Below are 20,023 nucleotides of genomic sequence, written 5' to 3' on the forward strand. Positions count from 1 at the left end.
TGAAAAAGGGGCGGAGCCTATCTCCTCAGCACACTGGCGCCATTTTCCCTCACAGCTCCGCTGGAAGGAAGCTCCCTAGCTCTCCCCTGTAGTCTACAAAGGGTTAATAAAGAGAGGGGGGGCACTAAATTTAGGCGCAGTATACATTATATATAAAAACAGCAGCTATAGGGGACATAACTCAGTTAGTCCCTGCATTATATAGCGCTCTGGTGTGTGCTGGCATACTCTCACTCTGTCCCCCCAAAGGGCTTTTGTGGGTCCTGTCCTCGTTTAGAGCATTCCCTGGGTGTCTGCGGTGTGTCGGTACGGCTGTGTCGACATGTTGAATGAGGAGGCTAATATGGTGACGGAACAGAGGCCGATATATGTGATGTCGCCCCCTGTGGGGCCGACACCAGAGTGGATGGATAGGTGAAAGGTATTAACCGACAGTGTCAACTCCTTACATAAAAGGATGGATGACGTAACAGCTGTGGGACAGCCGGCTTCTCAGCCCGCGCCTGCCCAGGCGTCTCAAAGGCCATCAGGGGCTCAAAAACGCCCGCTCTCTCAGATGGCAGACACAGATGTCGACACGGAGTCTGACTCCAGTGTCGACAAGGTGGAGACATATACACAATCCACTAGGAACATCCGTGACTTGATCCCGGCAATAAAAAAATGTGTTATACATTTCTGACTTTAACCCAAGCACCTCTAAAAATGGGTTTTAGGTTTGGGGAGAAAAAACAGGCAGTGTTTTGTTCCCCCATCAGATGAATAAATGAAGTGTGTGAAAAGCGTGGGTTCCCCCGTTAAGAAACTGGTAATTTATAAAAAGTTACTGATGGCGTACCCTTTCCCGCCAGGAGGATAAGTTACGCTGGGAGATATCCCCTAGGGTGGATAAGGCGCTCACACGTTTGTCAAAAAAGGTGGCACTGCCGTCTTAGGATACGGCCACTTTAACAGGTACCTGTTGATAAAAAACAGGAGGCTATCCTGAAGTCTGTATTTACACACTCAGGTACTAGACTGAGACCTGCAGATAGTGCTGCTGCAGCGTGGTCGGTGACCCTGTCAAACAGGGATACTAGTTGGCAAACATAAAAACATATTAAAGACGTCGTCTTATATATGGGGGATGCACAGAGGGATATTTTGCCGGTTGGCATCCAAAATAAATGTAATGTCCATTCTGTCAGGAGGGTATTAGAGACCTGTCACTGGACAGGTGATGCTGACTTAAAAAGCGCATAGAGAGCCTTATAAGGGTGAGGAATTATTTGGGGATGGTCTCTGGGACCTCGTATCCACAGCAACTGCTGGGAAGAAATAATTTTACCTCAGGTTTCCTCACAGACAAAGGTACAGTCCTTTCGGCTTCAGAAAAGCAAGCGGGTCAAATGGCGCTTCCTTTCTGTACAGAGACAAGGGTAGAGGGATAAAGCTGCACCAGTCAGCCTGTTCCCAGAATCAAGATTCTTCCCCCGCCTCCTGTGAGTCCACACCATGACGCGGGTGCTCCACAGGTGTAGCCAGGTACGGTGGGGGGCCGTCTCAAAAATTTCAGCAATTAGTGGGCTCGCTCACAGGTGGATCCCTGTTTCTTTCAAGTAGTATTTCAGGGGTACAAGCTGGAATTCGAGATGTCTCCCCCCAGCCGTTTCCTAAAATATGCCTTGCTGACAACTCCCTCAGGCAGGGAGGCTGTGCTAGAGGCAATTAATAAGCGGTATTCCCAGCAGGTAATACTCAAGGTGCCCCTACTTCAACAAGGACGGGGTTACTATTCCACACGGGTTGGGGTACCGAAACCGCATGGTTCGGTGTGACCCATTTTATATTTAAAATCCTTGAACACATACATAAAAAAATTCAAGTTCAAGATGGAATCGCTCAGGGCGGTTATTGCAAGCCTGGACGAGGGGGATTACATGGTATCCCGGGACATCAAGGATGCTTACCTGCATGTCCCCATTTACCATCCTCGCCAGGAGTACCTCAGATTTGTGGTACAGGATTACCATTACCAAGTCCAGACACTGCCGTTTGGACTGTACATGGCACCGAGGGTGTTTTATCAAGGTAATGGCCGAAATGATGATACTCCTTCGAAAAAAGGGAGTTGTAATTATCCCGTACTTGGACAATCTCGTTATAAGGGCGAGGTCCAAGGAGCAGTTGGTAGTCGGGGTAGCACTATTTTGGAAAGTGCTACAACAGCATAGTTGGATTCTAAATAGTCCAAAGTCACAGCTGGTTCCTATGACACGTCTACTGTTCCTGGGGATGGTTCTGGACATAAACCAGAAATAGTGTTTCTCCCGGAGGAGAAAGCCAAGGAGTTGTCATCTCTAGTCAGAGACCTCCTGAAGCCAAAATAGGTAGCGGTGCATCATTGCACGCGAGTCCTGGGAAAAATGGTAGCTTCCTACGAAGCAATCCCATTAGGCAGGTTCCATACAAGAACTTTTCAGAGGGACCTGTTGGACAAGTGGTCCGGATCGCATCTTCCGATGCATAGGCTGATAACCCTGTCTCCAAGGACCAGGGTATCTCTACTGTGGTGGCTGCAGAGTGCCCATCTTCAAGAGGGCCGCAGGTTCGGCATACAGGACTAGGTCCTAGTGACCATGGATTCCAGCCTTTGAGGCTGGGGGGCAGTCACACAGGGAAGAAACTTCCAGGGACTTTGGTCAAGTCAGGTTATTTCCCTACACATAAATATTCTGGACCTGAGGGCCATTTACAATGCCCTGAGGCCGGCAAGGCCTCTGCTTCAAAACCAGCCGGTACTGATCCAATCAGACAACATCACGGCAGTCGCCCATGTAAACCAACAGGGCGGCACAAGAAGCAGGATGGCGATGGCAGAAGCCACAAGGATTCTCCGATAGGCGGAAAATCATGTGTTAGCACTGTCAGCAGTGTTCATTCCCGGAGTGGACAACTGGGAAGCAGATCTTCTCAACAGACACGACCTCCACCCGGGAGAATGGGGACTTCCTCCAGAAGTCTTCCAATAGGATTGTACACCATTGGGAAAGGCCACAGGTGGACATGATGGCGTCCCGCCTCAACAAAAAGCTATAAAAGATATTGCACCAGGTCAAGGGACCCTCAGGCGATAGCTATGGACGCTCTGGTAACACCGTGGGTGTACCAGTCGGTTTATGTGTTCTCCCCTCTGCCTCTCATACCAAAGGTACTGAGAATAATAAGAAGGCGAGGAGTAAGAACGATACTCGTGGATGGCCAAGAAGAGCTTGGTACCCAGAACTTCAATAATTTATATCAGAGGACCCATGGCCTCTGCCACTCAGACAGGACCTGCGGCAGCAGGGGCCCTGTCTGTTCCAAGACTTACCGCGGCTGCGTTTGACGGCATGGCGGTTGAACGCCGGATCCTGAAGGAAAAGGGCATTCCGGAGGAAGTCATTCCTACGCTTACTAAAGCCAGGAAAGAGGTTACAGCAACTCATTATCACCGCATATGGCGAAAATATGTTGCATGGTGTGAGGCCGAAAGGGCCCCAACAGAGGAATTTCAACTAGGTCGATTTCTGCATTTCCTGCAAGCAGGAGTGACTATGGGCCTTAAATTGGGTTCCATTAAGGTACAGATCTCGGCTCTGTCGATTTTCTTTCAAAAAGAACTAGCTTCAGTACCTGAAGTTCAGACATTTATAAAAGGAGTGCTGCATAGTCAGCCCCCGTTTGTGCCTCCTGTGGCACCTTGGGATCTCAACGTGGTGTTGAGTTTCTTAAAATCACATTGGTTTGAACCACTAAAAACCGTGGATCTGAAATATCTCACGTGGAAGGTGGTTATGTTATTGGCCTTGGCTTCTGCCAGGCGAGTATCAGAATTGGCGGCTTTGTCTTGTAAAAGCCCTTATTTGATTTTCCATATGGATAGGGCAGAATTGAGGACTCATCCCCAGTTTCTCCCAAAGGTGGTGTCAGCGTTTCACCTGAACCAGCCTATTGTGGTGCCTGCGGCTACTAGGGACTTGGAGGACTCCAAGTTGCTAGACGTTGTCAGGGCACTGAAAATATATGTTTCCAGAACGGCTAGAGTCAGAAAATCTGACTCGCTGTTTATCCTATATGCACCTAACAAGCTGGGTGCTCCTGCTTCTAAGCAGACTATTGCTCGTTGGATTTGTAGTACAATTCAGCTTGCACATACTGTGGCAGGCCTGCCACAGCCAAAATCTGTCAATGCCCATTCCACAAGGAAGGTGGGCTCATCTTGGGCGGCTGCCCGAGGGGTCTCGGCTTTACAACTTTGCCGAGCAGCTACTGGGTCAGGGGAAAACACGTTTGCAAAATTCTACAAATTTGATACCCTGGCTGAGGAGGACCTGGAGTTCTCTCATTCGGTGCTGCAGAGTCATCCGCACTCTCCCGCCCGTTTGGGAGCTTTGGTATAATCCCCATGGTCCTTACGGAGTTCCCAGCATCCACTAGGACGTCAGAGAAAATAAGAATTTACTCACCGGTAATTCTATTTCTCGTAGTCCGTAGTGGATGCTGGGCGCCCATCCCAAGTGCGGTTTATCTGCAATACTTGTACATAGTTATTGTTAACTAAATCGGGTTATTGTTGAGCCATCAGTTGAGAGGCTCTATTGTTTCATACTGTTAACTGTGTTTCATATCACGAGTTGTACGGTGTGATTGGTGTGGCTGGTATGAGTCTTACCCGGGATTCAAAATCCTTCCTTATTGTGTACGCTCTTCCGGGCACAGTACCTAACTGAGGCTTGGAGGAGGGTCATAGTGGGAGGAGCCAGTGCACACCAGGTAGTCTAAGATCTTTCTAGAGTGCCCAGCCTCCTTCGGAGCCCGCTATTCCCCATGGTCCTTACGGAGTTCCCAGCATCCACTACGGACTACGAGAAATAGAATTACCGGTGAGTAAATTCTTATTTTTGCAGGTAACCCAGCAGGTGCACAGGTGTATTAATTACTCAGACACATTTTAAAAGGTCCACAGGTGGAGTTAATTATTTCACTTGTGATTCTGTGGGGAGACCTGCAAAACATGCACCGTGTGGGGTAATGAGGACCGAGTTTTCAGACCTATGCCTTATATCAAAGAGCAACCCCCAGGTATTTCTATTTAATTTGTTTTAATGGTATCTGTTCCTTTACATCATATAATAATAATAATAATAATAATTAATAAAGGTAGGGGGGGGGGGGTGCTACCACAGACAAGATAAGGATCAATTGTACAAAGAGAGAGAGAATTGCCTTCAAGTGGTGCACATTACAAAATATAAATATAAAATATAACTTTTAATTCTGTACGTATCTAAAAACTAGCGAAACAGGTTAAAAATATAGACAAGTAAGAAAAGTGTTTAAAATTAACCACTCCACACACGGGACATCCGCTGAGTGTAATGTGTACACACGGTGAGATCCTTGCTATGTCCTATTTTTACTTGCGATTTCCCTTGAACTCCCCGGAGCCCAGATAGGACAGATTTTGACTAACTTTTCTTGAGATCTGTACTATGTGTGCTTACGATTTTGGCTTATGTGAGATGTCATTGACATGTGAGAAGAACTAGATAGTACACCGATCTAGCAAGGATTGACTTGCCTGCACAGTCTATCTTTTCTTGCGATGCCGACCTGGCGGGACCGCGCATCGGGATCGCAAGGTGACTTTCACCTTGCGATCTGCACTAACTTTTCTTACGATTTTGACTATATAGTCAAAATCTTAAGAAAAAATCTCACCGTGTGTACACACCTGTGTGATAATGAAACAAATGTTACAAGGGTTGGTTATTGTAGCCGGGAATAACTTTAAATTAAATGCTGTTTAAATAAATGATTCTCTAGGATGCTGAGATACTAACTAGGAATGTTGATGAATTCAAATAGCATTATTATCTGTAATTAGTTTAATTGTATATATCAGATCCAGCATCAGGTGCTCTCTAATATACAGTATTATCACATAAATGTCCAGCATCAGGTCACATAAATGTCCAGCATCAGATGCTCTCTAATATACAGATTATCCCCTACAATTCAATATTATCACATAAATGTCATAAGATTTGTCACATAGAAAATATACTTGGCATGTTAATCATTAAGCCTTTCCAGAGTTATTAAATGAGCACACACATATTACAGCTAGCCAAGCTCACATTGGCTGCCAATTCAGTGTAAACAGTCATGTGTATAATGTATAATAGATTCTACATTTGTCTGCATCAAATAGTTCACAGCTTTGTGCTATATAATGATATTATGTTTCATACACTACACGTGATCTGGGATACAATGTTGCAAAGTATCAGTAATCTCTGCACACAGGTGGTAACGCTATCCTTTCTGTGCCTACTGCAGAGATACTATCATTCATACATTGAATGGATGCAATGTATGAATGACAGGCTTAATGATTAACATGCCAAGTATATTTTATATGCGACAAATCTAATGACATTTATGTGATAATATTGAATTGTAGGGGATAATCTGTATATTAGAGAGCATCTGATGCTGGACATTTAAGCATACCTCCCAACATGACCCTCTCCAGGAGGGACACAATGCTCTGCTTCTGGACTTTTCTCTTAGTGTATGATTGCTGGCACCTGTTTTGACCAGGTGAATGGATAAGAAAGGCGTTTCACCACAGGTAATGGTAATCCTAAATTAAGAGGGAAGTCCAGGAGCAGAGCATTCTGTCCCTCCTGGAAAGGGTCATGTTGGGAGGTATGATTTAAGTCAGTGGTTCTCAACCTCTGTCCTCAAGTACCCCCTACAGATCATGTTTTCCAGGTCACCTAGCAGTCGCACAGGTGTATTCATTACTCACTGACACATTTTAAAAGCTCCACAGGTGGAGCAAATTATTTCACTTGCAATCCTGTCAGGAGCCCCGGAAAACATGAACTGTTGGGGGTACTTGAGGACCGCGGTTGAGAACCACTGATTTATGTGACCTGATGCTGGACATTTATGTGATAATACTGTATATTAGAGAGCACCTGATGCTGGATCTGATATATACAATTAAACTAATTACAGATAATAATGCTATTTGAATTCATCAACGTTCCTAGTTAGTATCTCAGCATCCTAGGGAAATTCATTTATTTAAACAGCATTTAATTTAAAGTTATTCCCGGCTACAATAACCAACCTTTGTAACATTTGTTTAATTGTCACACACTATACTTGAAAGGCACACAAATATAATAAGACATATGGTTTACTGTTATATATGCATTAGACACTCCTCAGTGTGAAAATAGTGATGAAGAATTTGTAAACTATACTAGTATTATTTAATATCAAACACGAATAGATACTGGCATGACCACATCAATACATGACTGATACAAGCCGTATCGACCTTACACTCAGTGGATGTCTCCTGTGTGGAGTAGTTAGTTTTAAACACTTTTCCTACCTTTTCTCACTTGTCTATATTTTTATCCTGTATTTTGCTAGTTTTTAGATACAAACAGAATTAAAAGTTTTATAATTTAGATGTATCTTTTGTAATGTGCACCACTTGAAGGCAAGTCTTCTTTCTCTCTCTTTGTACAATTGTACCATGGGTTAACAAAATGAACACATCTTCAGCTTCCATTAATAGCGTTGCCAGAAAGAATTGGTCAGTTGTACGTTGTGACCCCCTAGAGGATCACAATTTAATGCCTTGTTATTCTAGGGATTGTAGCCTTAAAGATATTTTGGTGGTGAACGATTTTTTCCAGTGTTCAGTCTAAAACTGACTTGTTTGGTAATGCTAGATTTGGATTATTTAGATGCACCTGCGTGACATGCCAGTATTTATTACCGGGTGATACTTTTTACCATCTGCTTTCAGGTAAACCATATAAAATTAAACATACCTTTACATGCAATTCCAATTTTGTTGTTTAGCAGATTTTATGCCCGTGCGGCTTAGGCTATATAGGAAAACGGAATCTAAATTTAAGGAACGGATGGGCAATCACCGCAGGCCAATATGGGCTGCATTGCAATCTGGAGCAAATGATCAGCCTGTGGCACATCACTTTGCCGCAGCGAGACATTCACTCACTAGTTTAAAATACCGTATGATAGACACGATCATTCCCAATAAACGGGGAGGGAACAGATGGCTACAGCTCCTTAGGTGTGAGGCACGTCAGATACACCGACTCAATACTATCTCACCTAAGGGCTTAAATGAAAATATTTCTTACTCTAGCCTCCGCTGAATTTTTATTGTCCTACGTAGAAATGTTGATATTAGTATATGACTAACACTTTTGCCGTTTATTTCCTGTTGAGTATCAGCTGTATTGGGCTTAGAAGGGGTTACCGTGTGGACTCCAGAGCTCCCAACTTGTAACAATATGTTTCTCTAACGTCCTAGAGGATGCTGGGGACTCCGTAAGAACCATGGGGAGAGACGGGCTCCCAGGAGACATGGGCACTTTAAGAAAGAATTTAGTTCCTGGTGTGCACTGGCTCCTCCCTCTCTGCCCCTCCTCCAGACCTCAGTTTGATTCTGTGCCCAGAGGAGCTGGGTGCTTTTCAGTGAGCTCTCCTGAGTTTGCTGATAGAAAGTTTTTTGTTAGGTTTTTTATTTTCAGGGAGCTCTGCTGGCAACAGACTCCCTGCATCGTGGGACTGAGGGGAGAGAAGCAGCCCTACTCTCTGAAGCTAGGTCCTGCTTCTTAGGCTACTGGACACCATTAGCTCCAGAGGGATCGGTACGCAGGATCTCACCCTCGCCGTCCGTCCCAGAGCCGCGCCGCCGTCCCCCTCGCAGAGTCGGAAGACTGAAGCCGGGTGAGTATGAGAAGCAAGAAGACTTCACAGGCGGCAGAAGACTTTGTGATCTTCACTGGAGGTAACGCACAGCACTACAGCTGTGCGCCATTGCTCCACACACCTACACATACTCCGGTCACTGTTAGGGTGCAGGGGGGAGGGGGGGCGCCCTGGGCAGCATTTGGGACCTCATTCTGGCAAATAAACACATATATACAGCTGGGCACTGTATATATGTAGGAGCCCCCGCCAAAGAAATAAAATTTAAGCGGGACAGAAGTCCGCCGCCGAGGGGGCGGGGCTTCTCCCTCAGCACTCACCAGCGCCATTTTTTCTCCACAGCACGCTGAGAGGAAGCTCCCCAGGCTCTCCCCTGCTGATACACGGTAGAAGAGGGTTGAAAAGAGAGGGGGGGGGCACATAATTAGGCGCAAAAAAGTATATTAACAGCAGCTACTGGGTAAACATTAAGTTACTGTGTTATTCCTGGGTTATATAGCGCTGGGGTGTGTGCTGGCATACTCTCTCTCTGTCTCTCCAAAGGGCCTCGTGGGGGAACTGTCTTCAGAAAGGACATTCCCTGTGTGTGTGGTGTGTCGGTACGCTTGTGTCGACATGTCTGATGTGGAAGGCTATGTGGGAGAGGAGCGGGAGCAAATGAATGTGGTGTGTCTGCCGACGGCGCCGACACCTGATTGGATGGATATGTGGAAGGTTTTAAATGATAATTCTTTGCATTTCAACCCGTGCCTGATCCTATGTCGCAGGGACCGTCGGGGTCTCATAAGCGCCCACTATCCCAAATTGTTGACACAGATACCGACATGGATTCTGACTCCAGTGTCGATTACGATGATGCAAAGTTACAGCCAAAGTTGGCTAAATCACTCCGATATATGATTATAGCAATTAAGGAGGTTTTGCACATCACAGAGGAAACCCCTGTCCCTGACACAAGGGTTTATATGTATAAGGGAAAGAAACCTGAGGTAACTTTTCCCCCCTCACACGAACTGAATGAGTTATGTGAAAAAGCTTGGGAATCTCCAGATAAAAAACTGCAGATTTCCAAACGGATTCTTATGGCGTATCCTTTCCAGCCATCGCTTATCCAAAAAGGTAGCCCTGCCGTCCCAGGATACGGCTACCCTCAAGGATGCTGCTGATCGCAAACAGGAGGGTACCCTGAAGTCCATTTATACACATTCAGGTACCTTGCTCAGACCGGCAATCGCGTCGGCCTGGGTCTGTAGTGCAGTAGCGGCATGGACTGATACCTTATCAGAGGAGTTTGATACCCTAGATACGGATACTGTTTTATTGACCCTGGGGCATATTAAAGACGCTGTCCTTTTATATGAGAGATGCTCAAAGAGACATTAGTCTGCTGGGTTCTAGAATAAACGCTATGTCGATTTCTGCCGGAAGGGTCCTGTGGACAGGTGATGCCGACTCAAAACGGCATATGGAGGTTTTACCTTACAGGGGTGAGGAATTGTTCGGTGAAGGTCTATCGGACCTGGTCTCCACAACTACGGCTGGAAAGTCAAATTTTTTGCCTTATGTTCCCTCACAGCCTAAGAGAGCACCGCATTATCAAATGCAGTCCTTTCGTTCACAAAGAAACAAGAAAGTCCGAGGTGCATCCTTTCTTGCCAGAGGGAGGGGCAGAGGAAAGAAGCTGCACAATACAGCTAGTTCCCAGGAACAGAAGTCCTCCCCGGCCTCTGCAAAATCCACCGCATGACGCTGGGGCTCCACTGGCGGAGTCGGGGCCAGTGGGGGCACGTCTTCGGAATTTCAGCCACATGTGGGTTCACTCCCAGGTGGATCCCTGGGCAATAGAAATTGTGTCTCAGGGTTACAAGCTGGAATTCGAAGAGGTGCCTCCTCGCCGGTTTTTCAAATCGGCCCTACCGTCTTCCCCCCTAGAGAGGGAGATAGTGTTAAATGCAATACAAAAAATTGTATCTTCAGCAGGTGGTGGTCGAGGTTCCCCTCCTTCAACAGGGAAGGGGGTATTATTCGACCATGTTTGTGGATCCGAAACCGGACGGTTCGGTCAGACCCATATTGAATTTAAAATCTCTGAACCTATACTTGAAGAGGTTCAAGATGGAATCGCTAAGAGCGGTCATCGCCAGCCTGGAAGGGGGGGATTTTATGGTGTCACTGGACATAAAGGATGCGTACCTTCATGTCCCCATTTATCCACCTCATCAGGCGTACCTCAGATTTGCGGTACAGGACTGTCATTACCAATTTCAGACGTTGCCGTTTGGTCTCTCAACGGCTCCGAGGATTTTCACCAAGGTAATGGCGGAAATGATGGTGCTCCTGCGCAAGCAGGGTGTCACAATTATCCCGTACTTGGACGATCTCCTCATTAAAGCGAGATCAAGAGAGCAGTTGCGGAACAGCGTATCTCTTTCACTGAAAGTGTTACAACAACACGGCTGGATTCTCAATATCCCAAAGTCGCAGTTGGTTCCTACGACTCGTCTGCCCTTCTTGGGCATGATTCTAGACACGACCCAGAAAAGGGTTTATCTTCCGATAGAAAAAGCCCAGGAACTTATGACTGGTCAGGAACCTTTTGAAATCAAGACAGGTGTCCGTGCATCATTGCACTCGAGTCCTGGGAAAGATGGTGGCCTCATACGAGGCCATTCCCTTTGGCAGGTTCCATGCGAGGACTTTCCAATGGGATCTGTTGGACAAGTGGTCCGGATCACATCTACAGATGCATCGGTTGATCACCCTGTACACCAGGGCCAGGGTGTCACTCTTGTGGTGGCTGCAGAGTGCTCACCTTCTCGAGGGCCGCAGATTCGGCATTCAGGATTGGATCCTGGTGACCACGGACGCAAGCCTCCGCGGTTGGGGAGCAGTCACACAGGGAAGAAATTTCCAGGGTCTTTGGTCAAGTCAAGAGACTTGTCTGCACATCAACATCCTGGAACTAAGGGCCATATACAACGCCCTACGTCAAGTGGAGGCCTTACTTCGCGACCAACCAGTTCTGATCCAGTCAGACAACATCACCGCAGTGGCTCATGTAAACCGCCAAGGCGGCACAAGGAGCAGAGCGGCAATGGCGGAAGCCACCAGGATTCTTCGCTGGGCGGAGAATCATGTAAGTGCACTGTCAGCAGTGTTCATTCCGGGAGTGGACAACTGGGAAGCAGACTTCCTCAGCAGACACGACCTACACCCGGGAGAGTGGGGACTTCATCCAGAAGTCTTCCACATGATTGTGAACCGTTGGGAACTGCCACAGATAGACATGATGGCGTCCCGCCTCAACAAAAAGCTGCAGAGGTATTGCGCCAGGTCAAGAGACCCTCAGGCAGTAGCGGTAGACGCCCTCGTGACACAGTTGGTGTTCCGGTCCATCTATGTATTTCCTCCTCTTCCTCTCATACCAAAGGTGTTGAGAATAGTAAGAAGAAAAGGAGTGAGAACAATCCTCGTTGTTCCAGATTGGCCACGACGGACCTGGTATCCAGATCTACAGGAAATGCTCACGGAAGATCCGTGGCCTCTTCCTCTAAGGCAGGACCTGTTGCAACAGAGTCCCTGTCTATTCCAAGACTTCACGCGGCTGCGTTTGACGGCATGGCGGTTGAACGCCGGATCCTAGCGGAAAAAGGTATTCCGGTGGAGGTTATCCCTACGCTGATAAAGGCTAGGAAGGAAGTAACGGCAAAACATTATCACCGTAGATGGCGAAGATATGTTTCTTGGTGTGAGGCCAGGAATGCTCCTACGGAAGAATTCCATCTGGGCCGTTTCCTTCACTTCCTACAAACTGGAGTGGATTTGGGCCTTAAATTAGGCTCCATTAAGGTCCAGATTTCGGCCCTATCCATTTTCTTTCAAAAGGAATTGGCTTCTCTCACAGAAGTTCAGACTTTTGTTAAGGGAGTACTGCATATTCAGCCTCCGTTTGTGCCTCCGGTGGCGCCTTGGGACCTTAATGTGGTCTTGGGCTTCCTAAAGTCACACTGGTTTGAACCACTGAAAACGGTGGAGTTGAAATATCTCACTTGGAAGGTGGTCATGTTATTAGCCCTGGCTTCGGCTAGGCGAGTGTCGGAATTAGCGGCTTTATCACATAAAAGCACCTATCTGGTTTTCCATATGGATAGAGCGGAATTGCGGACACGTCCTCAGTTCCTGCCAAAAGTGGTTTCATCCTTTCATATGAACCAACCTATTGTGGTGCCTGTGGCTACACGGGACTTAGAGGATTCCGAGTCCCTTGATGTGGTCAGGGCTTTGAAAATTTATGTAGCCAGGACGGCTAGAGTCCGAAAAACAGAAGCACTGTTTGTTCTGTATGCAGCCAACAAGCTTGACGGCCCTGCTTCAGAGCAGACTCTTGCTCGCTGGATCTGTAACACGATTCAGCAGGCGCATTCTACGGCAGGATTGCCGTTACCTAAGTCGATCAAGGCCCATTCCACTAGGAAAGTGGGCTCTTCTTGGGCGGCTGCCCAAGGGGTCTCGGCACTACAGCTGTGTCGAGCTGCTACTTGGTCGGGTACAAAGACCTTTGCAAAATTCTATAAGTTTGATACCCTGGCTGAGGAGGACCTCATGTTTGCTCAATCGGTGCTGCAGAGTCATCCGCACTCTCCCGCCCGTTTGGGAGCTTTGGTATAATCCCCATGGTCCTTACGGAGTCCCCAGCATCCTCTAGGACGTTAGAGAAAATAAGATTTTACTTACCGGTAAATCTATTTCTCGTAGTCCGTAGAGGATGTTGGGCGCCCGTCCCAAGTGCGGACTTCTTCTGCAATACTTGTATATAGTTATTGCTTCAATAAGGGTTACGTTATTGTTGCATCGGGCGTGAACTGATGCTATGTTATTGTCATACTGTTTACTGGATTGTTATCACAAGTTATACGGTGTGATTGGTGTGGGCTGGTATGAATCTTGCCCTTGGATTAACAAAAATCCTTTCCTCGTACTGTCCATCTCCTCTGGGCACAGTTCTCTAACTGAGGTCTGGAGGAGGGGCAGAGAGGGAGGAGCCAGTGCACACCAGGAACTAAATTCTTAAAGTGCCCATGTCTCCTGCGGAGCCCGTCTCTCCACATGGTCCTTACGGAGTCCCTAGCATCCTCTACGGACTACGAGAAATAGATTTACCGGTAAGTAAAATCTTATTTTTTGTGATATGGTGTTTTGTGTAATGTATCTTTGCATGTTCACATTCTTGTGGTCATGGTTTGTTTTTAATTAAAAAAACTTGTGTTTTTTAATGTGGTCACCCTCTGGTGATTACACACCTATGTAGCACAGTCGTTGATGACATAATCACTGTGCCCTGTGGAGTAGGCATTTACTAAATCGACATTGGTTCATTCCTGTTGTGCACTTGTATATAAATATATGCTTTTGTATGCTTTATGTTATTTGCTGATGACAAACTATAAGGTTTGAAACGCAACACCGTGTGTGTCTCCTAATTACGGAAAATCAGCTTGAGTGCCGCACTTTTTGCTGGCTTATTTATGTATCACACACATACATAGATTTAATTGGATACTGAATGTTTCATAATGTAATCTCACCTTAAACATGCAAATCTCCAGCTTTGTTATTTTCAGAACATTATTTTTTCAAGCAGGTTCAGTAAGTTTTCTATTTTGTTTCTTTCAGGTGGATTGGCATGTTGGTGCTCTATTCTGTCCACAAGGGGCAGTTTGAGTGCATTGGTGGTCCTGTACTGCAGAGTTACTTGATTGTACTTATTGTTATGTTGGCTGCGATAATCTGCTCAGTATCTGCCATTGTCTATGTCAGCATGCAAGGTGAGAGAAAATTAACTTTCACTTCATATATTTCATTTCTAATTGTCTTGTGCTGTGTTTTTCTTGACTTTACATGTGTAAGGTTGACCCTGGCCGGTTCTGGTATTAATGGTTGACCGCGTTAAGGTCGACCACTATTGGTCGACATAGACATGGTCAATGTGGACTAATAGTCGACACATGAAAATGGTCGACACGGGACAGGTTGACACATGAAAAGGTCGACATGGATTTTTTTTAACAGTTTTTGGTGTCATTTTTTCCGTAACATGACCAGGAACCCCAATTAGTGTTCTGCGTCCCCTTGCATGGCTCGCTTCGCTCCCCATGCTGCAGTCAAGGTGCCTCGCTTCGCTACCGCAGCGCTCGGCACAGGTTACCACTCCCGATCGTAGTCCACGTGGATGGTAAAGTATGAAAACGTTAAAAATCCTTTAAAAAAAAAAAAAGAAGCCATGTTGACCATGTCAATGTTGACCAATAGTGGTCGACCTTAACATGGTCAACCATCCAAACGGATACCACCCAGGCCATGTACTTACAGTAGCTTCACTCTGCAGGGTTGGTAACATTGCTGGCGCCCTGTGAAGAAGGGAGCCACGCAGCAGTTAAAATGCCGGCTGTCAGGATCCCGGAGTTGAGGATACTGACGCAGAAATCCCGACAGCTGACAATGCCGGCAGTCAGTCTGAATCCCAGCGCGCCAGGGTTATTCCCACTCGTGGGTGTCCATGACATCCATAGAGTGGGAATGGATCCCGTGGCGAGCCACCAAGCCCGCAGCATGGTGAGCGCAGGGAGCCTGCATGGGGGTTCTTAGTGCTTGCCCCTCTGCCGCCATTCTAGCGGGAGGGATGCCACTGTCGGGATATTGACAGCCAGCATCCCGCCCACTGGGATAACGTATGTAACCCCAGCCACAGATATTGCTGGCATGGTACACTACCCATACATTGGGATTCTACCACATCTTACTTGTACTGGGACTGACATTCTTTACATGTGTGAAAGCCCTCAAGTCATGTTCTCTAAATAAGTTTGTAGCTTGTTGTAACTTGTTTCTTTCATCCAACTGTTGTTCCAAGAGACCAGCGATTGATTTGAGTTTTCTTACATCACAGGAGATCTTAACACAATATCCATAGACTTGCATAGTGTTACCATATGCCACAGATCTCTACTTATGTGTAATATTATCTAGTCTGTATATGGATTTACCTGATGATAAAATAAATAATAGTGCATGGCCATATGTGTGTGTTTTGCATTGTGACATGAGTAGTCACTATCTTCTGTGTTGTTTTACAGGTACAATCTCCAACCCAGGCCCCAGGAAGTGCATGCCTAAACTGGTCTACATCCGTCTGGCCCTCTACGTGCCAGAGCTTGTGTGGGCAGTTTTAGGCGCAGTCTGGGTGTCGGACAATGGGGTTCAGTGTGACAAAGCTTTGGTGCATGTTATCCTGGTTACAGTTATCGCCAGGTAAGGTCTCCAAACAGACTTTATACCTTTATAATATACAGCAAGGGGTGCAAGGAACAGGGAGGGGTTGGAGAAGTGTTTCTTCCCAAACTTATTTGCTGAAACAGTGTTCCGTTAAGAAGTGCAGATTTTCAGGAAATGCTGGGTCGGTATAAATGAGATTTTGACCGATTGCTTTATCTGTTTTGTTTCTCACATTCCATCTGTCATGGTGTTAGGCAGGGCAGTGTTCTACAGTTGTCTAGGGAGATAGAATATACAGGTTGAGTATCCCTTATCCAAAATGCTTGGGACCAGAGGTATTTTGGATATCGGATTTTTCCGTATTTTGGAATAATTGCATACCATAATGAGATATCATGGTGATGGGACCTAAATCTAAGCACAGAATGCATTTATGTTACATATACACCTTATACACACAGCCTGAAGTCAATTTTAGCCAATATTTTTTATAACTTTGTGCATTAAACAAAGTGTGTGTACATTCACACAATTTATTTATGTTTCATATACACATTATACACACAGCCTGAAGGTCATTTAATACAATATTTTTAATAACTTTGTGTATTAAACAAAGTTTGTGTATATTGAGCCATCAAAAAACAAAGGTTTCACACTCTCACTCAAACAAGTCTGTATTTCGGAATATTCCGTATTTCGGAATATTTGGATATGGGATACTCAACCTGTACTACATACACAGTACTATTAGTTATTAAATTGGTGGGAATGAGGGACCGATTCATTGTTGCAAATGTGAGATTGCGCGCAGTGAGCTATTATTGACAAATGCATTGCACATACGCGAAGGGCAAAATGCGATCGCCTTGCGTATGCAGCCTAATTATAAACGCATTTTGATTGACAGGAAGTGACTTTGTGGATGGTTATATGACGTTTGAGGGGAGTGGTTGAGAAAACGCAGGTGTGTCATGGCTGTTTTCGAAACGTGTATCTGACGCCATCTGCAAACGCAGCATTCAAAAACATGGAGCCCAGTGCAACACCATTCTCATTGATTTGAGTATGCTGGGGTCAGCCACAACTGTCGATGGTGTCCTTTTTTTTTTGCGTATGCATTGTGATTCTACTAATGCCTACACAGATTTGTGAATACATCGGTGGGCGTCTTTTATCCTTTCTGGCCGGCTCTTCACATGCGAATTTTAGAAATAGCAAATTTGTGAACATCACTATCTCAGCCTCAGTAGCGATCTGTAATGAATCAGGCCCTGAGGGTCTTACATTCTGGCAGATTTCCAGTAGATTATGCTTTATCGGTATTGTGCTTTCAGTTGTCACATAAGGATCATACATTGCTTTTATGCATCATGACTCCCTCTATTCTTGCACAAGGGATTGAAGTTGCTCAGGTTGTTAAAATGTCTGTTTATTCAGGAAAGCATTTATTAATATGTTGTTGCTTGCTAAATCCTGAGCAGGTACTTTATCAAGTTACTGACTTGTTCTAGGATTCAAACTATTAATTATAATTATATTTAATATAATTATTATATAATTAAATAATTGAATTATAATTGAATTTTCATTGTTGTCAGACTAAGGGGTATATTTACCAAGGTGTGGTTTTTTTAGAAGTGGAGATGTTGCCCATAGCAACCAATCAGATTCTTCTTATTTATTTCTCTAATGTCCTAGTGGATACTGGGGTTCTGTACTTTAGTACCATGGGGTATAGATTGGGTCCACTGGACCCTGGTACTTTAAAACCTTTAGTGTGTGTATGTGTGTGCTGGCTCCTCCCCTCTATGACCCTCCTACCAGACTCAGTTTAGAAAAATGTGCCCAAGGAGCCGGGTGCAGTTTTCTGGAGCTCCAGAGAGTTTCCTTTATTTTTATTTTAGTTATTTCTCTAACGCCCTAAGTGGATGCTGGGGACTCCGTAAGGACCATGGGGAATAGCGGCTCCGCAGGAGACTGGGCACAAAAGTAAAAGCTTTAGGACTACCTGGTGTGCACTGGCTCCTCCCCCTATGACCCTCCTCCAAGCCTCAGTTAGATTTTTGTGCCCGAACGAGAAGGGTGCACACTAGGTGGCTCTCCTGAGCTGCTTAGTGAAAAGTTTAGTTTTAGGTTTTTTATTTTCAGTGAGACCTGCTGGCAACAGGCTCACTGCACCGAGGGACTAAGGGGAGAAGAAGCGAACTCACCTGCGTGCAGAGTGGATTGGGCTTCTTAGGCTACTGGACATTAGCTCCAGAGGGACGATCACAGGCCCAGCCATGGATGGGTCCCAGAGCCGCGCCGCCGGCCCCCTTACAGAGCCAGAAGACTGAAGAGGTCCGGAAAATCGGCGGCAGAAGACGTCCTGTCTTCAATAAGGTAGCGCACAGCACCGCAGCTGTGCGCCATTGCTCTCAGCACACTTCACACTCCGGTCACTGAGGGTGCAGGGCGCTGGGGGGGGGGCGCCCTGAGACGCAATAAAAACACCTTAGATGGCTAAAAATACATCACATATAGCTCCTGGGCTATATGGATGCATTTAACCCCTGCCAGAATTCACAGAAAAACGGGAGATAGGCTCCGCCCCCTTCTCGGCGGCCTTATCTCCTCAGCACACTGGCGCCATTTTCCCTCACAGCTCCGTTGGAGGGAAGCTCCCTGGCTTTCCCCTGCAGTCACTACACTACAGAAAGGGTTAAAAAAGAGAGGGGGGCACTAATTAGGCGCAGTATTAAAGATACAGCAGCTATAAGGGGAAAAACACTTATATAAGGTTATCCCTGTATATATATAGCGCTCTGGTGTGTGCTGGCAAACTCTCCCTCTGTCTCCCCAAAGGGCTAGTGGGGTCCTGTCCTCTATCAGAGCATTCCCTGTGTGTGTGCTGTGTGTCGGTACGTTTGTGTCGACATGTATGAGGAGAAAAATGATGTGGAGACGGAGCAGATTGCCTGTAATAGTGATGTCACCCCCTAGGGGGTCGACACCTGAGTGGAGGAACTGTTGGAAGGAATTACGTGACAGTGTCAGCTCTGTATAAAAGACAGTGGTTGACATGAGACAGCCGGCTACTCAGCTTGTGCCTGTCCAGACGTCTCATAGGCCGTCAGGGGCTCTAAAGCGCCCGTTACCTCAGATGGCAGATATAGACGCCGACACGGATACTGACTCCAGTGTCAACGGTGAAGAGACAAATGTGACTTCCAGTAGGGCCACACGTTACATGATTGAGGCAATGAAAAATGTTTTACACATTTCTGATAATACGAGTACCACCAAAAAGGGGTATTATTTTCGGTGAGGAAAAACTACCTGTAGTTTTCCTGAATCTGAGAAATTAAATGAGGTGTGTGATGATGCGTGGGTTTCCCCCGATAACAACTGATAATTTCTAAAATGTTATTGGCATTATATCCTTTCCCGCCAGAGGTTAGGGTGCGTTGGGAAACATCCCCTAGGGTGGATAAAGCGCTCACACGCTTGTAAGAACAAGGGCTCTACCCTCTCCTGAGATGGCCGCCCTTAAGGATCCTGCTGATAGAAAGCAGGAGGGTATCCTAAAATGTATTTACACACATACTGGTGTTATACTGCGACCAGCAATCGCCTCAGCCTGGATGTGCAGTGCTGGGTTGGTGTGGTCGGATTCCCTGACTGAAATTATTGCCTATAGAACATTTAAAAGATGCATTTCTATATATGCGTGATGCACAGCGGAATATTTGCCGACTGGCATCAAGTCTAAGTGCGTTGTCCATTTCTGCCAGTAGAGGGTTATGGACACGACAGTGGTCAGGTGATGCGGATTCCAAACGGCATTTGGAAGTATTGCCTTATTAAAGGGAGGAGTTATTTGGGGTCGGTCTTTCAGACCTGGTGGCCACGGCAACAGCTGGGAAATCCACGTTTGTACCCCAGGTCGCCTCTCAACATAAGAAGACGCCGTATT

General features: G+C 46.1%; 1 protein-coding gene across 2 annotated transcripts in view; it reads left to right on the forward strand.

Annotated features, from left to right (window-relative positions):
- Window positions 1-20,023, forward strand: part of DAGLB (diacylglycerol lipase beta) — a 128,939-nt gene that overhangs the window by 37,773 nt on the left and 71,143 nt on the right. For both annotated transcript variants that reach the window (XM_063934464.1, XM_063934463.1), the window contains exons 2-3: window positions 14,467-14,618; window positions 15,927-16,101. In XM_063934464.1, the coding sequence (XP_063790534.1) occupies window positions 14,477-14,618; window positions 15,927-16,101 (317 nt within the window). In that variant the 5' untranslated portion in view covers window positions 14,467-14,476. The remainder of the gene's footprint in view (window positions 1-14,466; window positions 14,619-15,926; window positions 16,102-20,023) is intronic.

Source organism: Pseudophryne corroboree, chromosome 7 (genome assembly GCF_028390025.1).
Source record: "Pseudophryne corroboree isolate aPseCor3 chromosome 7, aPseCor3.hap2, whole genome shotgun sequence".
NCBI lineage: Eukaryota > Metazoa > Chordata > Amphibia > Anura > Myobatrachidae > Pseudophryne > Pseudophryne corroboree.